The sequence below is a fragment of the Oreochromis aureus genome, linkage group 11 (genome assembly GCF_013358895.1).
Source record: "Oreochromis aureus strain Israel breed Guangdong linkage group 11, ZZ_aureus, whole genome shotgun sequence".
Classification (NCBI taxonomy): Eukaryota; Metazoa; Chordata; class Actinopteri; order Cichliformes; family Cichlidae; genus Oreochromis; species Oreochromis aureus.
Genome location: NC_052952.1, coordinates 7,517,395 through 7,535,993, shown reverse-complemented (window position 1 = coordinate 7,535,993; position 18,599 = coordinate 7,517,395). Strand labels below are relative to the sequence as shown.

The window sequence follows — 18,599 nt, the reverse complement described above, 5'->3', positions numbered from 1 at the left end:
AAGTCTGGATAAACAGCAGTGAAGAATGTTTTGGTAAGGTCTGGATATTTCATGTTTTGACTCTGGTCACAAAAATATTCCAGTCAAGATGTTATTTCGATTCCTGGTGGCAGCTCCTCACCTACTGTGCACACTTTTTATGAATGTGCTTTTGCATTCATTTGTCTGCAGCACACGTTCTGCTCTGTTATGCCCCCCATATGAAGCTATTAAAAATACATAAATAAACCTAAAGAGCAATCAGTTGATCCCTTTGTGTGGATAAGACAACATTGTAGTTGCATTCTTGCTGATAATTTGCACTTAAAATCTAATGTGGAATATTAGCTTTTCCATACTGGAGGAAAATTAGGGCAACTGCACCGATGCTTTTGTTTCCAGGCACCCCTCTTTCTTTTTCCTTGCCTTGATTTGATAAAGAGTTATTACAGAAAATCAAAGCACACACAAATATGTGGATCACTTCGTTCTCTGTTTTTGTAATGCAGCTTTGTTCCAACCAGTCATTAAATATCTGAGAGTGGCGTCTCAATGATGGGGATTGAATTTGCTGCTTTCTCCTTCGGTGAGGTTTTAAAGCAGCTGACAGGTTATGACAGCTAATGATTACACTGAAAACAGGAATACTGAATGTAAATTGAGGTTCATCAAAGTGACATTTTTCATTTGTGCAATAACAATTATTTTGGGAATTATGAATTACTTTTTTACACCTCTTTAAATTAGCATTAAAAACAAGTACAGCATAGTAACACTACCTGTAGAAACCTGTAAGTACTACTACTTCCATGTGGGAACCAATATTGCCAAAGTAACTGCAATCGTGAGTCATAATGTTAAGTTATACTTTGTTAATTGCGTTCATCATATTTTCAAAGAAAATCAGTCTAACTGACAATTAATAAATATACCAGTTAAGCATTTGTGTATTTACAATTTTTACCTGAATTTAGCTAAAAAACAAATCATGAGTAACAAGATGTTGGATATTGGTATTACTTCTGCTCCTTTTGAAGTCTGCAGGAAAACATTTTCTGACATGACTTCTGTAAACACTTTCCTGATGATTTTATAGGTTCAGTCAATCATCTTTGCTGATGTTGAATAAAATGTGAAGTCTGCTTTGTAAATCTTGGTCATACTGTGATTCAATATTGAGGATTATCTGTCAATCACAAGTCAGTAGCCAGTGAGTGTGTCGTCAGATCCATCCCTCCTCATTACGTCTGTTTTTTGTATCTAAGAAATAAATGTGTGACATCACGGTAGCGACATCCATCTTTCATACTGTTTATAACTGTGATACAACTGCAATCTCATGTTATCTCAGTAAGAACTCAACTACTTATGTTTTGTGTGTCTGAAAGAAACAAAACATTTGGCCGATATATTGGCTTTTTAAATTGACAAATATTCGTATCAGTCCTAAAAATCCAATATCGGTCAGGTTTTATTTACCTCTGCCAAATCCTACACCCTTTATTAAAATGGTACCAATGGTGGATGATATTTACCTCCCACATTGTATCCCAAACAGGAGTTTGCATCACAGTATCCAGGCTGGCCAGCTGGTCCTGTGGTACCTGGATTCCCGGGCCTCCCCGGTGTCCCTGGGTTACCAGGTCGACCAGGTGGGCCCTGGCTACCTGTCCGTCCTTCACCTGGCAAACCTTAAGATTAAGGAAAGTTTTCTGGTTAAAAAAACAACAAAAACCCCCAAAATTCAAGTGTATTTGTTTGACATTTAGCAGAACGATTCTCGGCAGGTGATGCTGGGTGTCAAGGAATAAAGGGAAAAACAGACAATTAACAATGGCAGCCTGTGTACAACCTGTCACTGTACAGTCACCTCTTCAATGGCTTTTAAATCCTGTCTCCTCTATTAGCTGGAAAAACATGATCGGAGGGCAGCAAATGTTTGTTTGTCATTTGTGGATGAGAAAGGTGATGGTGAATGTCATGAGGGCAGGAGCAGGAATAACACAGTTCTTCGCTCACGCTTAGCCAGAGGCATCTGTTTTCTGTTTTCACAGGAGAAACTGCCCCACCAGGACTCACTTCAGCAGTCAGCAGAAATACGAAATCAATATTTGGATGGGAGTTTCTTTTGCCAGGGGCTAAAATTATCATCCCACAAATATTTCAGAAAAGTACAATGGATGAGGACAGAGTGCCCCCCCATCCCCACACCTCCCCTCAGCACCCTCCTCTTAGAAGAGACTTCCTTTTTCAAAATCTGAAGTTTGGGCTTCCTTTTTGTAGTTATCTGATCACAGCAAAGTTTTGTCAGCTTGTTCTAGAAGTATTGATCGCAGTAAACAGAAAATCCCAGCACTGACATATTTTCATAACACAAGCCTCAAATTCCACAAAGCGTACCGGGAAATCAATACAGAGAATTATATTCATGGTCCAAAATGCCTGCTTGCTTTCCTCAGACAGCGATTCAACAGAGAGTAAAGTAAATCCAAAGCAGATTAAGTCTCTGTGCCATTTAATTCCATTGTTTCAATATTTGAAGCCGCTGTGGTTTTATTCAGTGGAAACACAGTGAATATCTCCCATACGGTAGCTCCAGCTGAAAACACCAATAAGGAATGTTCAGGAGCAGAATGATGCCAAATGATCAGATTTAGAAGCAGCTACAGCGCCTTGATGTGTAGCTTGGAGAATGCTGGAGAGAGAGTGTGGAGTATTCCCGGGCTCGTCTCTTACCAGGAGGTCCGGATGGTCCTCGAGGCCCCTGAGGCCCAACCCCTGGAGTCCCCCTTTCTCCCTTTTCTCCTGGCAGACCTGGAAACCAAAAGAGATGCACATTTAAACATGAATTCACATTTTACATCTGTCCTCTTGGGTGCCTGCAAAAATTAAGAGTTTATACGCTTTATATGCAGTAGGGAAGGCACTGGTGGAGTAAATGGTGAACCTGATGGTGAACCAACATGTTTCTCAACAGGCAGGGAAACATCCTAATACTTTTTTACCGGTTTGCTGTAACATATTACAATTACAATTATATAATGGACAGGGACATAATGTCTGGACTCTCAGCTTTTACTTGAGGGTATCCACATTCAAATTGGCATTCAACACGGCAGAGGCAGTGTGATGGCTTGAACGTGCACACAGGTGACACAGGAGAGGTGTTCAGATACATACTGTCTGCTCAAATCCAGCTAAATGCAGTCAAACTGATTGGACAGCATTTCATAATACAGATGAACAATGACCCAAAACATACAGTCAAGTCAACACAGGAGTTTATTAAAGCTAAAGTGGAATATTCTCGAATGGCCAAGTCAGTCACCTGATCTTAAGCCAGTTGAGCATGCATTTCACTTGTTGAAGACTAAACTTCGGACAGAAAGGCCCACAAACAAACAGCAACTGAAAGCCGCTGCAGTAAAGGCCTGGCAGAGCATCAAGGAGGAAACTCTGCATCTGGTGATGTCCATGAGTTCAAGACTTCAGGCTGTCATTGCCAGCAAAGGGTTTTCACCCAAGTATTAGAAATGAACATTTTATTTTCAGTTATTTAATTTGTCCAATTACTTCTGAGCTCCTGAAACGAAGGGATTGTGTTTAAAAAATGATTTAGCTCATCTCATTTTTATGCAATCTTTTTGTTCAGCCCACTTAATCAAAGCTGAACGTCTGAAGGACTTCAACTGCATCTGAGTTGTTTAATTTAAAAGTCATTGTGGTAATGTCCAGAACCAAATTTAGAAAAACATTGTCTGTTATATTTAAGAGCCATAGTTTTATTTTTTCCTATTAAAAAAAACAAACAAAAACATTTTTACGAGTTTTTAATGCACTTTATCTGCATTTTAATTGTCTTCAGGCCTTTTGGCTGAGCTGGTCAGTACATTGATTCTTTTTACAAATGAACCAGATTATTGACGTTCTGACAGGTCCACTTGTTTTTTCAGTCTAACGATGGCCTATCTTTTTGAGCCTCTTATTTACAATATCAAATACAAATTCAACAGTGAATCAATGTCACATATGTCTGCTCCATTTTTCATGAAATAACAAAGGAACGGGCCTCTCCTGGTCATGAATCCGCTCCTCAGTCAGCTGTCCGATTACTTTAGACTAAAATGAGGTACAGTGTATAAAAAACATTCCAAATAATAATTCCCATCTTGGTTGTTTGGCTTAAAATCCACCACGGCGGTGTACAGAGCCAAAAATACAAAAATGTTGTCTTTCTCCAACAAATTATTAGCCTAACTTTAGTTTTAAGCATTCATTTGTTGTAGTCGTCCTTCCAAAATGTCCCAAACCTAAAGGTGTCTACAGACTGTAACTTGATCAGTTTCATGAGCTCATTGCACCTCCACAAGTGTTAAGTGTGAACACTATTACCAAACAATGTATAATATGGCACACCCTCTTACTTTTGTTTGTTTGTTCGGATGAGTAGGTCTTACATTTACTGTCTCTATCAGTAGTTAAGCTTCTGAGTAATTGTCCAACACTTGCTCTTCCAACGTTGTACTATATGAATATTCTCATAGAAAATGTGCTAAATAAATTATGCCTCTGTGATCAGCCCAATAAAATGTATGATAAACCCAACGTCTGCTCTGCACAGCTGTTCAAATGACCTAATGGAATATTTTTTGTACACTCTAATATTAAAGAACCACATAAAACTAATGTGCAGATTTTCTGTCGTGCTGCTTTTACGGCCGCCTTAATCAATCGCATCAATAAAAAGGAAGTAAGCACCACAAGGCTGGAAAACATTTTACATTACCTCAAATAAAAATGCGTTTTCTACTACGGTGGCTTCATTATGACTGTAACTTGATGATTGCAACTCCATTGTCTCATTGTCTGTCAATTTTACTGAAAAATATTCTAATGTTGAGCTCGATTCTGGTAGCCCTGCGTTCACCATCTGTTCATATGAAAGCCATACATCTTAGAATGGATGCTTACTCTGGTTTCAGTTCAGTCTATAAAACAGTAAATTAGTGTGTGTGTTTGTAGTGGACCAGTGGCTACAGATCATAAATGTCATTAGGGAGACTCAAAGACCTGAACCTTGACACTTCCTGACACAAGTTCAAGTGCTCTGAGCTTTCCAAAGCCTTCTCCGTGTGAGTATGTGTGTGTGTGTGTGTATGCGCAGGCTCATTCAGCATGTGGTTCTTCAGTGTGGGTTGCGTGTTTTCGTGATGAGGACGGAGCCTCATAAAGGCTGTTTCTCCTCTGAGGGCTCGTGGCAGGGGAATGACCTCATGGATATTAGAGTTACTGTCTTCTGGCCTGGACTGAACCTCACAGGAGCGCTGATGCTGACTGTGAGTTTGTCTGGAACCTACACATACCACAAAATACAGCAAACAAGCAGGCGGGTTTGAGAATTTCTTGCTTTTTTCCCCTCCCCGAATCCTTTCTTTTTCTCACTGATAATTAGTGACTGACTCCATATATGCAGTTTTTATTTCACGCGTATCTCGCTACTAATATTCCTATTATTTGTCTTAAAGACGTTAAATGACTTCCCCAAACTCCAAAGGCTGGTGACTGTATTTTTGTTTATATCTTCCTAAATATTACACACAAACACATGCCTAATAAATACTGAAGTTTCTGTCTTTTTGATGCTGTTAAATGTGGGATGTTGGCACAACCCGGTTAGTGAAAGAGTGACAATAGACTCATCAGTCATAGCAGTGATAAAGGAAAAAAATGACCGATGTGTGCCTGTTGACATGAGTTTTCTATTGTCAACAAACCCGGTTTTTAACCATGAGCACAGCTTTATGTCTCACCCCTCTCGCCTGGTTGCCCGTTCTGGCCGTTAGTACCGGGAAAGCCTGGCCTCCCGGGTGGACCTTGCTCTCCCTGAGGACCCGGGGGGCCTCTCCTACCCGGCTCTCCTGGTGGTCCAGGCACTGTTCGGACTGACACCGCTGGCTGCATGGGGATCTGGTTCAGGAAGGAGTTGTAACGCGACAAGTGGCCTGAAATAGATGGTGGAGAATGAATGATTTGAAAATATCCAGATTTAACTTTTGACATTTATGTATTTTTTGTTATTTAAAAAAAAATCAGAAGTAATGAAGCATGCTCGTGTTAATCTGTAAAAAATCGAGATTACTCACTCTGGATGAGCTGTTCACACACTTGACGTGCAATAGCTCGCACAGACGCCTGGGACTGCACATCACCCTGGAAGAACAAACACAGAGCTCGTAGGATCTGACTTTACACAACCACACGGACATAAACTTCCAGACCAGACGTTGATAAAGTGGTGGGCGGGTGTTTTTTTTATGGGTGTTTAATGAGTGTACTCCACCTTTTCTCCACACTGACACAAAACAGGAAGACAGAACCATGGCAAGTATGTGAAAACTGCATGATTAAATATAAATCAAGATTTAATTACACTAATTATTTGGGCTAGTTATTTGTTGAGTGTGCTTCTATAGTTTGTATTTTAAAAATGAATCTTTTTTCTTTTTAAACCACAGCAGTTAACTTGTCATGAGGAGTACTACACAAGAGGCGTTTCAAAGTGTGAAAAACAACCCAGACTACATCTCAAAAAAGATGAAATTACAAGGCCAATAACAAAAAGGTTGGGACGTTGTATTACGTGTAAATTTTTAAAAAAGCAATGATTTGTGACTCTCATAAACCCATATATTATGCCCAATAAAAAAATAGAAAAATATCAAATGTTAAAACATAGAAAGTTAACTATTTTATGAAAAATATTAGCAATTTGATGGGAGCAACACCATGTTTAGCACCGTGTAGCATCCCCTCTTCTTTTAACAACAGTCTATAAACATCTGAGAACTGAAGACACCAGCTGTTGGTCTTTTGGGAGAGAAATGTTGTCCCATTGTTGACTGACATGGGACTTTACCTGCTCAGAAAGATCTTGGGTCTTCATTGTCATATTGTTTTTCCATGATGTGCCAAATGTTTTAAATAGTTGGACTGCTGTTGTAATAGATGCGAAATGCATCTCTAGTACAAAACCCTATCTTGGTGTTAAAAGGTGGCTGTTAGTAGTCACTTAAGAGGCACTGTGTCAGTTTTGCCAAGCAAAAATTCAGAGAGGAAAGTATTTAAAAGGTAATTTACCACAAATGTCATCAAATTTCACAGAGAATAGAAGCATGTCTAATTTATATGGACAAGCAGGATTAATGTGTAATTGCCACAGGTAGATGGCTCAGGGCTATGAGCATGGTCCCATATTTCTAGTCCTCAAAGATACCAGTATTTTAATGAAACAGACGAGAACTCAGGAAGGGAAATCCCAGTACAAACACACACACAGTGTAACTTTCATGTATTTTTTAAGCTTTCTAATATCAGAGCTCTTATGCAATAAATGCAGCATTCAACAGGACTCATAGAGGTCTGAAATGTGTAGATTAATTTCTTTATCTTAGAGTATGTAATATTACTTTAATTAATGCCGGCATCACTCGCAGTTCTTGCGAATGATGGAAATCTGACACTACGATAATTCTTTGTCTTTTTTCACATATCGTGCTGGTCAGCTGTTACTCTGGCGCTCCACCTGTGCTGTCGGGTTTACCCAGAGAACAGCTGTGCAAACATGAGCAGGTCTGCTTGTTTTTGTACGACTGAAGTGTCTGCTGCTTTCGATAAAATGCGGATCATTATTGAAGTGGACTGGCTACCTACCACTCGAATGGATGCATCTTCGCTAATTTGTCCTGCTTACTAAATTTGCCCCCTAAAGTCAGATTATCTGAACCTCTGTCTCTCTATGAGCATCAGATGTTTTTTTTTTAAGTGTTAGTTTATATAAGAGCAATTAAAATAACATTGCATTAAAAATGTATTGTTTCAGAGTTACACAATTCACTAGACCTTTCCTACCATCACAACTGGGCCACCTCACCCAAATATACACTAAGAAAAAAAATCCTCTCGCACTTTTTTCCGAGCCTTTCATGTCACGTTGTACTGAAATTAACTGCAGCAGGGTACAAATGTCCCCAACAGTTGCTTAAAATGAAGCAGAAACAGGAATTACAGGTTCGATTCAAGCTGGCAAGTTGCGTGTCTCTCAAGCCCTCGGCGGTGACAGCCTCTCTCCCGTGTCAGCAGAAATACAGACCCTGCACTGCTGCAAATTTGGACCATGAACACTGATTTGATTTGGTGCGCCTTAAACGAGGCTGAGGGAGAGCAAGAGGAATAGAGTGAATGTTTGTGCAAAAAGACGAACAGGAAATGGTGATTGCGTGCTGCGGATTGCTGCGGTTTTTCCACAACAAGGGCGGGAGGTATTAGTGAGTAATTGTTAGAAGTTTTACTTCAGCAAAAATAACTGTATTTCCACAACAAAATAAAACCAGTAAAACAGGATTTGCTCTAAAGAGCTGCAAAACAGTGGAAAGACTTACTCTTTCTCCTTTATCGCCTTTGGTACCAGCAGGACCCTGGAACATAAAAGCACAAGAGGAGAATAAACAGTCAACAGGGCTGAATGCTCACACATAGCCATCTCTTTTTCTGTCCCCATCCTATCAAGCCCCATCTCTTCATCTCTTTTCAACTCTGACATAACAGCTAGTGCAACTAAATACATCTGAAATATGACAAAATGAGCCCAGAGTCTTTGTTTTCTTTCCATAACACTCATGAGCTCCAAAGTTAGTGTGCTCACAAACAGAGGGCATCATCTGTGTCTTGGATGGGTTTGCTTTCCTCCAATGTCAACACTGTAAAGCACAGAGATGCATATCTGAACACAGTACGCGTATACTCTGAAATACCTGCCAAGCCTGCATATCAGAGAGTAACGTATTGTAATCGCGAGGCAAATAAAAGACAAAGATTTCCTGGCTGTGTGAACCGTGAGCTGATACAATAAATATCAGTTTGATGCTGTTACAGCTTTTGCATAAAGTTATGTTTATCTTGGGGAGACGTGTCCTTGACCACCAACTGACAGGCTGCGCTTGTGTGTGTGAGGGAGGCTGAGCTGAGAGGGATAGAGAAAATGCATGCATGCTGGCCTGGGATATTATATGCATATTATACCACAGATGATAAAAAGGCTTTGCCAACATTTGACACAGTGGCTGAATTGGAGTGCAGGTCTGAACAATAAAAGTCTCTTCCTGGACCTCCGCTGCGTGCCTGTTTGGAGGTTCTGAATCTTCCTGGGCACATAAATGTCGACTATCTCATCAGGTGCCAAAGAGCACAAGAAAGACAGAAGTACAGCTCTGGTATAAATCAAATTTCTTTTATGACTCAATCAAAAGTGTCTTTCCATCATGTCTTGTATACAAAGAGTCCTTCCAAAGTGCAGAGTTGGTGTTTTTTCACTCAAAATGTTTCCCATTTTATCAACGAAGGAAAGTCCACTTACGAAGACTTCAAATGTGGACTCATAAAACAGCCACTAGGTTTGTTCCTTTTTTTCCTTTTCGTAACTGGCAAACGCAGGACTCCTCGCTACCAAGTCAAGCAAGATAAATTAAAAACCGCTCAGGTGGTTGAGTAGCTGGAAACCGCATCCAGAAACTGTATCCGGTCCAGGTTACATGATCTCAGTGCCACAAACTCAGGACATCGGCGAGAGCTACGACGTGTTTCAACATCTACTGACAACTTGAATGAGATTTGGCAAATATGCAAGTCAATCAAGCAGTAAAGCATATTTAGATTCTCATTCAGTCTTCTCCCTTCCAAAGACCTCCATGCATATGTTTTGTTCTGGGTCTCTATTAAAAAGCTTCATAAATCCCTATATTTACAGATGGCACATAGCATTTCCAGATGCACCAGGTCTTCCCTAACAGAACAGTTTGGGTTTCACATTAGATGCTCGAGGCAAGAATTTGTAGAAAGTGCTGAACGACCTTCTTCTCTGCATTTTTAGACTCTATGCTCACTCTGTGCTCAAGAAATTGTCCCTTATCTAATTTGTCAGAGTAGTGGGATAAATGTGCCAGGTTCTACCTCAGACAAACAGGTAGAGTACTCTAGGACTCACTTCTGAAGCAAAGTGGTAAATTTCCCTCCAGAATCAACTGTCTGCTATTTTAAACAACTTGTTTAAGAAGAAAAATATTCTCCTGCAGCACTGGCGAAAGGTTGCAGGGGGCAGAACAGACACTGAATCAGTAATTTCTGGTTGAGATAAAGTTTGAAACTCAAAGTTTAATAAAACACTAAACGCCAGGAAGGGAGGTGTTTTTCCATTTATTTAACAGATGCATGTTTGTACATTCATAAAGTGTTTGCTTCCTCCCCCCTCCTTCTGTATCTCGTAGAATCGCCAGATGTGATCTCTCACTGTTTTTGGGTATATGTTGAGGAGAGAGGAAGTGATTTATAGCCCTACTGTCTGAGCCAAACTTGCTGCTGGCCTGCAAAGCTGACCCAAGACTAGATTAGCTGTCACAGGAATCCACAGTATCATCTGTTCCTGTTAGCATTACACAAAGTCTGGATCCCCACACCTTCTCCTCAGCATCCTCATCTAAAATTGTTTCCTGCACAAATTCTTTTAAAGGGCTAAATAAGTCTGACTCACTGTACTTCTGATATTAAAGCTCAAATAAAAGTTTTAAGGCTTTTTGTCAATTTGCGACCAATAAATCATTAAGTTGACCTTAAGGACCTCGGTGAATGTAAGATGAATTTTAACAGATTGTTAACATGACCCATATGCACACATTACCAAAAACATGACCTCCCTGGCAGAGGTTGTGATGTTAGTTTGATTACTGCTTAAAAGCTGAGGAAAAGGGAAATATAAAGTGGAAGAGAACAAGACTTCCTCAAGGACTAATTACATCTTAATACGAGGAAAAAACAAAATGTGTATTTACACTTCCTAAACCTTGTGTAGGCAGGTTTATGTGAGGGTTGGTTAATATGGTTCTAGTCAGACAATAAGGTGTTTTCTCAGCATACACAGCACATCATGTCAAAATATTTCATTGCAAAGTCCTCAGATAAATGCAGTATCATACTAATCTTAACAACAACAAAAAACAAAACCCAAAAACAAACAAACAAAAAAAACATTTTCACTCACAGGAACTCCTTGATCCCCTTGTGACCCTGTTGGCCCACCTGGTCCTGGAGCCCCTGGTGCTCCTGGTGCTCCCTGAGAAAGGTGCAGATGGAGAACAAAGATGGATGAAAGCTGAGGGATCAAGTGGATTTTTCACACAAAATCACAGTGGAACTAATAAGAAAACAGACTTACAACTGGTCCTGGTGGTCCTCGTTGTCCCTGTGGTCCAGTATTACCTGGCAGACCCTGCATGAGTGAAATACAGTACATTTATTAAAGTCAGCTGCACTCTTTTAATTCCTGTGGGCTTCTCTGGGAACCCAAACGCTGTTGCATCTGCAGCTTCTGCTGGTGGTAACTGCACACACCAAATCAAATCTACTTAAATTTTATACAAAACACAGTTTTATTATTTTTCACTCTCTTTTACTTTTACACACCGCTCTGCATTTAATCAGAAGTTATTATTCATCCCTGACTCACTTCCACACTACGTCTTTTGTCTATCCTCACCCCTCACCGCCAACTGGTCCTGACAGATGGCCGCCCCTCCCTGAGCCTGGTTCTGCTGGCGGTTTCTTCCTGTGAAAAGTGAGTTTTTTCTTCCCACTGTTGCCGAGTGCTCGCTTATTGCTGTAGGATCTTTACCTTACAATATAAAGCACCTTTAGGTGATTGTTATTGTGATTTTAAATGCACCTCTACCACTTGATGCATGATACATTTATGTACTATGCGGTGATTCTTTTTCAAAAGCACATTAATGAATGTGTGTAAAACTCCAGTTTTAATATCAGAAGCACACTGCAATTGTGTAGGCCAATTTTCTGAATGCCCGGCATATAATAACATGATTTTAAATGACATGATGGTGGATTTGTTTTATGTCAAAATATAGTTGTAATTCAAACTGAACAAATTCCCTGTTATTAACACACAGTTTGGACGGTGAACACGGCATCAGAGTGGACTGGAGAACAGCTTAACCTGAGGTTAACTTTGTGGTTAAACACTGAGTCCCCTTCAGTCTTAACAGACTCAGATTAACCTTTGTGAGGGGAAGCCATCCATTAATAACAACAAAGCGACATAAACATGGAGAGTATGACACAAATGAAAACTCCCCAGTGGGGCTACATCCTACTCTCACCAAAGTTAAACTGTCATCCTTTCAAATAAATATAAGCACTTTGTGACAGCACAACAAAATCTGCACTTATTGCACAACAAGATATGCCGGAGTTTCTCTGAAATAGCTGAGCTGGTATGAGACATCTGAAAACTCTTCAGTGAGAGTTACTCTGGTGTCACACAGTAAACACTCGTCAACCCACTAATGGGACTCTGGAGAGGGCCTCAGATCCTCCCAGTAGTCATGCCTGAAAATGTCGAATACATTTTACTTTGAAATCCTTTCAGTCTGAGCAGAAGCAAATGAGGAGCAACAAGAATTCAAATCTTTGTGAAGCAAATCTGCTGAGGTCCTGGGCAGAAGACCGCCAGCAGTCGCACTAAATACTCACCATTTAATCACACAAAATGTTTCATTAATGCAAGTATAGTAAGGATGTATCCATCCAGCACTAATATAATGTCTAATGTACACACAAACATCATCAGTTACAGCTATAGTACAATCCTGATTTTTCCTTTTCTGTCTCTGAGGTTCAAATAAGAAATTCAGTCTCCGGCCTTTTCTCACAGAGGTCAGGCTCATGAAAATGTATCACTGCTGTTGCATTTCAGAATCAGAGCAGCTGCAGGTTTAAGGGCTATAGTCTGAGAAACTGTGGGGAGCCTAATGTAATTGCAGCATAATATCCACAAACAGTGCACGGGCTCTGTTTTTGTAACCTCTATTAAAAAGTCTTTGTATTAATTTTAAACTTTCTATGCAAAGTGCTGCGAGGACACAGACGGGTGAGAACTGTAGCGTCGCAGTGTTGGATAATTTATAAGTCACCGGTAGATCCCAAATAATAAATGTGCGAGCCAAAGTGATGGCCTTGACAAGAATTTCATCAGGTTTTCATGAGTCTGGATCTTGGGGAAAAACTTGGATCAACTTAGTTTTCTCCTGAGTTGGGAAACTTTGACAAAATAAAGATTTATAGCTTTGCTTGATCCATTTCTCTGTGATATTACGAACAAATAAAGTACCTCGGAGACAGTTGCTGTTGTTTCACCTGATCTAACTGGCAGCAGTCCACTTTTAGGCAGACTTGTGTTTGTTTTTTCTCCAAGCCAGGCTATCTTTGGCTTATATACACCTCTTAAAGACTTCTGTACAGTGTGTATGCCCATAGGAGGAGAGTGATATTGATACAGTTTTACTGTCAGGAAAGAACCATCTGCTTTCCCTAGCTTGCATTGTACACACTGGATGATACAGGCTGGTGGCTGGTGTAAATCCCCATTTATTGCTAATCCCAAAAGTACCACACACATTGTGAATGGCTATTAAGTTTTTCTAATTACTGCTCAATTGGTAAAAGCTTCCTTTCTATATTGCAGTTAAATGACTGTTGATATCAGAAATTGCTGTTGCATCGATAACATCTGATGAACTGATATCCCCCCTCCTTTGGATGCATTCAGCCTGAGAGCACTGCTGGATTTAATTCCATAGCAATTAAAGCACTGATTAGAGATATTTTCTCTATTTGCATGGAAACGAAATTCTCTTTAACAATTTGCGAGTTTACACACCAGTGCACTGTGGGTTATTTTTAAAAACATAAAATTCACGGCAGATCTGTAGCATGTTGATGAAATATTAATGTGGGAGGTCAGTCATGCACAGTGGCGCAGAGGGGACGCCTCTCCAATCGAGAGCAGCTAAAATTGCTTCCTGAAAAGTAATTGAACACGATTACACTCAATAATTAGGTTGGTAAACACGGTATTCCTTGAGCGTATGATACAGTGCAGGCTGGTGATTGCGATGTCCCACCAGGGCTCCAAAATTATGTTTTTAACTGTTGATTTTATCTGTAATTTCCTGTTAGATTTCGTACCTCCCCGTGTCTGTTGTTTCAGATACTTCCTGCTCTGGTGCATTTCCCACCTTTGTGATTGTGCACTCCACCCTAACGAGCTGCACCTGTGTTTAATTGCCCCCCCTCAGTGTATTCAAGCTATTTCCATCTTCCTCTGCCAGACAGGGTTAGAGCAATGTGTCAAGCGGCCAATAACCCCTTTATCGTGTCAATCGGCCTGTGTGTGTCTGGCCTTGTTTCTGTCACTCATTCTCATTTTGTTAGCTGTGTTGGACCAGTCACTCGCAGACTAAACCCCTCAAGTAAAAGCTGCCCTTTTGAACTTACACCTAGCATCTGTAGGTAGTTGTAGAGGGAAAAAGCTGTAGATGGAAATTATTCAACATGTTGCTTCAGCTATAATCCTGAACTGTTTTATAATCTGTTTTTAGTGCAAATACGCTTAGTTAAGAAGCTTCAGAAAACTTTACACACAGTATTATGTTATGTTATTTTAGAAACCTGTCAAAAACCTTTTAAAACTAAAAATTCCTGAATTCATGTTGTTATAGCCAAATTTGAGCTGGCATACTGGAGTTCTCTGAGAAGTCAGAAATCAATCAAGTATAACATTCAGATGCAAGTAAAGATTTTCATTTGAAATCTTAAAAATAATAATAATAATGTGCTTTATTATTTAATCTATCTGCCGTTTTGTAAAGCAGTCAATTTGAAATTTCATGGATGACAACAATAATTATATTATAGCATTAAAATTATTATTTTGATTAAAGAGCTTGCACATACTGATTAATCATTACAGAAGCAGAAATAAAAACATTCTGGTAATTAACCATGCTGTTAATTTAGGGCAACTATGACATTAATTAGTTAAATACTGTACTTCAGTAATTATCAGGTTAATTGAAGTGATGATGTAAAGACATTTTGAGTAAACATACGTTGAAAGCACAGCTGCTTTAGTTTCAGTGTTACTATCCTTGCGTTGCTCCTGCTCGCTTGCTTACTCTTATGATTTATGTTAACAGCAATTCTTCAGCTTTTTCTTTTACTATGAGCCAAAATGTCAGCTGTGAAAAACCAAGCGTATTCTGACTCAGTGTTTTGGATTGTAAATCTTTCCATTACAATCAGAGTGTTGTTGGATGCAGTCTGTAGTGTAGCGTTTGAACACACAAGCCAACTCTCGATCCACATTTGTAGCAGCTCTGCAGAGCCTTTAACGTTTAAAAATATTACAATATGGTGCACAGTCTAATATAAATGATGTACATTAGTCTGTCAAGTGGTATCAAACTGAGCATTAATATTTTAAAAGTATTAAAGAACTGAGTCCAAAAAAAAAAAGAAATAGGAAAAAAAGAGCAAATCCCAGTCGGCAGCATTAAGTTCACTGGCTTAAGTGTACTAAGACAGCTGAGAAGTGCTACTGATCATGCAACAGTTTCCTGGACTCTTTTACTAAATGACCGCATCATTACACTGTATTTGCTGCACAGTCTGACAGATACACTTGCTGTGTTTCTCAAATCACGTACTTCCTTACGCACAACTTAAATGCTTAAGAGCCTTCACACAATCCAGTACTGCTATGTGAGGTGCTCTACAAGTACCTGTATGGTGCACTCATAGTAAACAGATATCACCATCGTGGCTATGCAGTGGAAAGAGGGAAAGAGAACGGGCACATCATTAGCTGATGATGCCGATGCTAGGTGCTTTTACACTGTTTATGTGCTTACAGTACTGTGCAAAAGTCTTGAGCCACCCCTCTTTCTTTACGATTTTCTTCCAAGGAGCCAAACTTGAGCAAAACTTTTTCAGGCTTTCTGAAAGTCTTTAAAAGTTTTTCTTTACACATCCTGCCATCCTGCAGCAGCCTGTTGCAAAACAGGCTTATTTTCTAATTTCTTTAGTTGAATCTACAAAAAACCCCCAAAACAATCAAAATGACACAGTTCAGTGAGCATAAAACATGCACCAATTTTGCACGAAAGAGATAATTCCCATAGAGCTATTACCTAAAAACTGACATATAATCAGGATGGTGTGCAGTGTGTCCTTAAAAAAAATTGAGGAAACTGGAGACGTGGTGCACAGAAGAACTGGCAAGACTAAAAAATTATCTACAGCAAATGAACAGTATCTCAAAGTCATGTCATTTTTTTTTTTTAATTCTGAGGGCTGCATCTGGCCTCCAATTCATCCATCTACTGTTCATCAATGGAAGGGTGGCTGTCAAGAAGGACAGGGAACAGGGAGAAAAGGCTAAGGTGTGCCAAATTACAAAAGTATTGGACTGAAAATCGGTGGAAACAGGTTTTATGGACTGATGAATCAAAATTTAAATTTTTTTGTCTCAATTTTTTTGTCTCATCAATACAGTGGGGGAATTTGTATGTTGTTGCTCACTTTCAAAGAAGTGAACAGGCTTTAATTTTATGGTAGTCTCTCATTTTTTAATGGAGAGAGACAGAATATCAAACAAAAATCCAGACAAAAACACAATACTTAAAAATTATAAGTTAATTTGCAGTTTTCAGTTAATAAAATAAGTATTTGATACCAAAGTAAAAACCTTTGTTGGCAAACACAGCGGTAAGATGTGGGTTACCAGGTTTACCCAGATCTCAGGAAGGATTTTGACTTACTACTCCTCACAAAAACTCTCTTAAGTCCTTTAGGTTTCTTGGCTGCTGCTTGGTAACTCAAAGCTTCAGCTCCCTCCACAGGTTTTGTTTAATAGGATGGAGGTCTGGGGACTGGCTAGGCCAGTTGTTGGTGGTATGTTTTGAGTTACTGTCATGGTGTAAGACCAATCCATGACTCATCTTCAGTGTTCTAGCAGAGAGAAAGAGGTTCCCATCTAAGATTTTTACAGGACATGGCCCCATCCATGGGCCCTTCAGTGCTGTGAAGTTGTCCTGTTCCCTTAACAGAGAAACAGCTTCAGAGCATAATGTTTCCACAGTCGTTTCTATAATTGTTTTCCTGACAGCTCTTTGGTCTTGTCCATGGTGATGGAGAGGTTGGAATGGAAGAAATTGAATGTGTGGACAAGTGTGCTTTATCTATAACGAGTTGAGATCAGAAGTATCTGTAATTGGCTGTGGCCACATTACAATCAATCTTTGACAGCCATAATTGGATTGTAGGGGATCAAATACTTATTTTACTAAAGGACATGTAGAAAGATAGCTTGCCTAAGAGAGTTCAGGCTTTGTAGAAGAAGAATAGTGGTCATGCCAAATACTGACTGACTGACTGACAAGCTTGTTAGACTTATACAAACTCTTTTTTTTGCCTTATATACTGTATTTCCATGTACATTTGCACATTTCAATACATTTCTCATTTTTCTAACAAAAAATAAAGAATAAGGGATGGCTCGAGATTTCTTCCCACAGTATTTATTGTATTCGTGCAAAAGTGTAGCAAAAACATCAGGCCAAAGGCACAAATGCTTGCAGATCTTAATAAAATGTTTTTGGTGAAAGTGGCATTTCTGGTAAGTACACAGTGCGATGTTGCTTTGAGACAACAATACAAATTTTAAAAGTCATGTGCTACATAAGTAAGTACTGAGTGTAAAACAACTTCAGGTCAGCATGAGTTGTACAATTTGTGGAAACTTCACTCTGAATTCAGTTTGACTCTGTAGAAAATGTCTGATAATCAAATTTGAACTTTCTCGATACTGTATTGAAATTCAGGTGGCAAAAAGATAAAGTAAAAAAAAAAGTTTGAAGTTTACAAAGATGTCATTGACTGATTTAATTAAACCAAATGATAATGTAAGTTGGTTGTTTTCCTTCTAAAAGTTCATGAACTCCAAACCTTTCTGGCACTGTGAGAAGAAACTCTGGCCAACATGCAAGCATCCTCAAGAAAACCACATGACAAGCCTGAAAACTATGCGAGACGTCTTCTGACAACTACCACTGAGGGGATGAGTGCTTGGACATGCGTCAGCCAAAAAAGAGACAGCAGATGGATGAAGTGCAAGACTTTCACCTCTCCAGGAGCCAGACCAGGACAACATGCTTCTATGACTCTGTTACATATTTGGAAGAAACCTCCTTTTTTCTGCTTGCTGATACATTACCCTCTCGCTATGTTTCTGTTTTGGTATTTACAGTCCAGTTGAGCATTGTAAGGCCTGATCCCACTGTCAGCTTCAACTACAGACCAGCTGGTATCACAGAGCCCTAAAAGTACTGGATCGAATATAGTGTGAATGCTGTGCATGAAACCAGGGTGATGTAGCTCTGAACAACTGGGGGAAGACATGCATGGTTTTATGAAGACACATAAAACCGAACAGAGAAATGCAGCTGGACATTAAGTCGCTGTGCAAAGCTGGTTTTCACTTTCTTTTGTATGGTATTATTTTTTTAACTCACTTAACTGAATGCAGACTTTGATTTTCATATTAAAGAAACTACAAAGAAATGCCATGAATATTAATGAATAGTACTATATACTATATTAACATCTTCCTTACTTACTGCAGTTTATCGATGTATATTTTCTCAAAACTTATTTACTGC

At 39.4% G+C, this 18,599-nt stretch overlaps 1 protein-coding gene across 1 annotated transcript in view; it reads right to left on the bottom strand.

Moving 5' to 3' along the window:
• col14a1a (collagen, type XIV, alpha 1a) overlaps positions 1-18,599 on the bottom strand; it is a 151,009-nt gene that overhangs the window by 4,819 nt on the left and 127,591 nt on the right. Inside the window, exons 41-47 of the mRNA XM_039619618.1 lie at positions 11,243-11,296; positions 11,069-11,140; positions 8,418-8,453; positions 6,123-6,189; positions 5,790-5,981; positions 2,716-2,793; positions 1,515-1,670 (exon numbers count right to left, since the gene is read on the bottom strand). Coding sequence (XP_039475552.1) covers positions 1,515-1,670; positions 2,716-2,793; positions 5,790-5,981; positions 6,123-6,189; positions 8,418-8,453; positions 11,069-11,140; positions 11,243-11,296 — 655 coding nt within the window. The remainder of the gene's footprint in view (positions 1-1,514; positions 1,671-2,715; positions 2,794-5,789; positions 5,982-6,122; positions 6,190-8,417; positions 8,454-11,068; positions 11,141-11,242; positions 11,297-18,599) is intronic.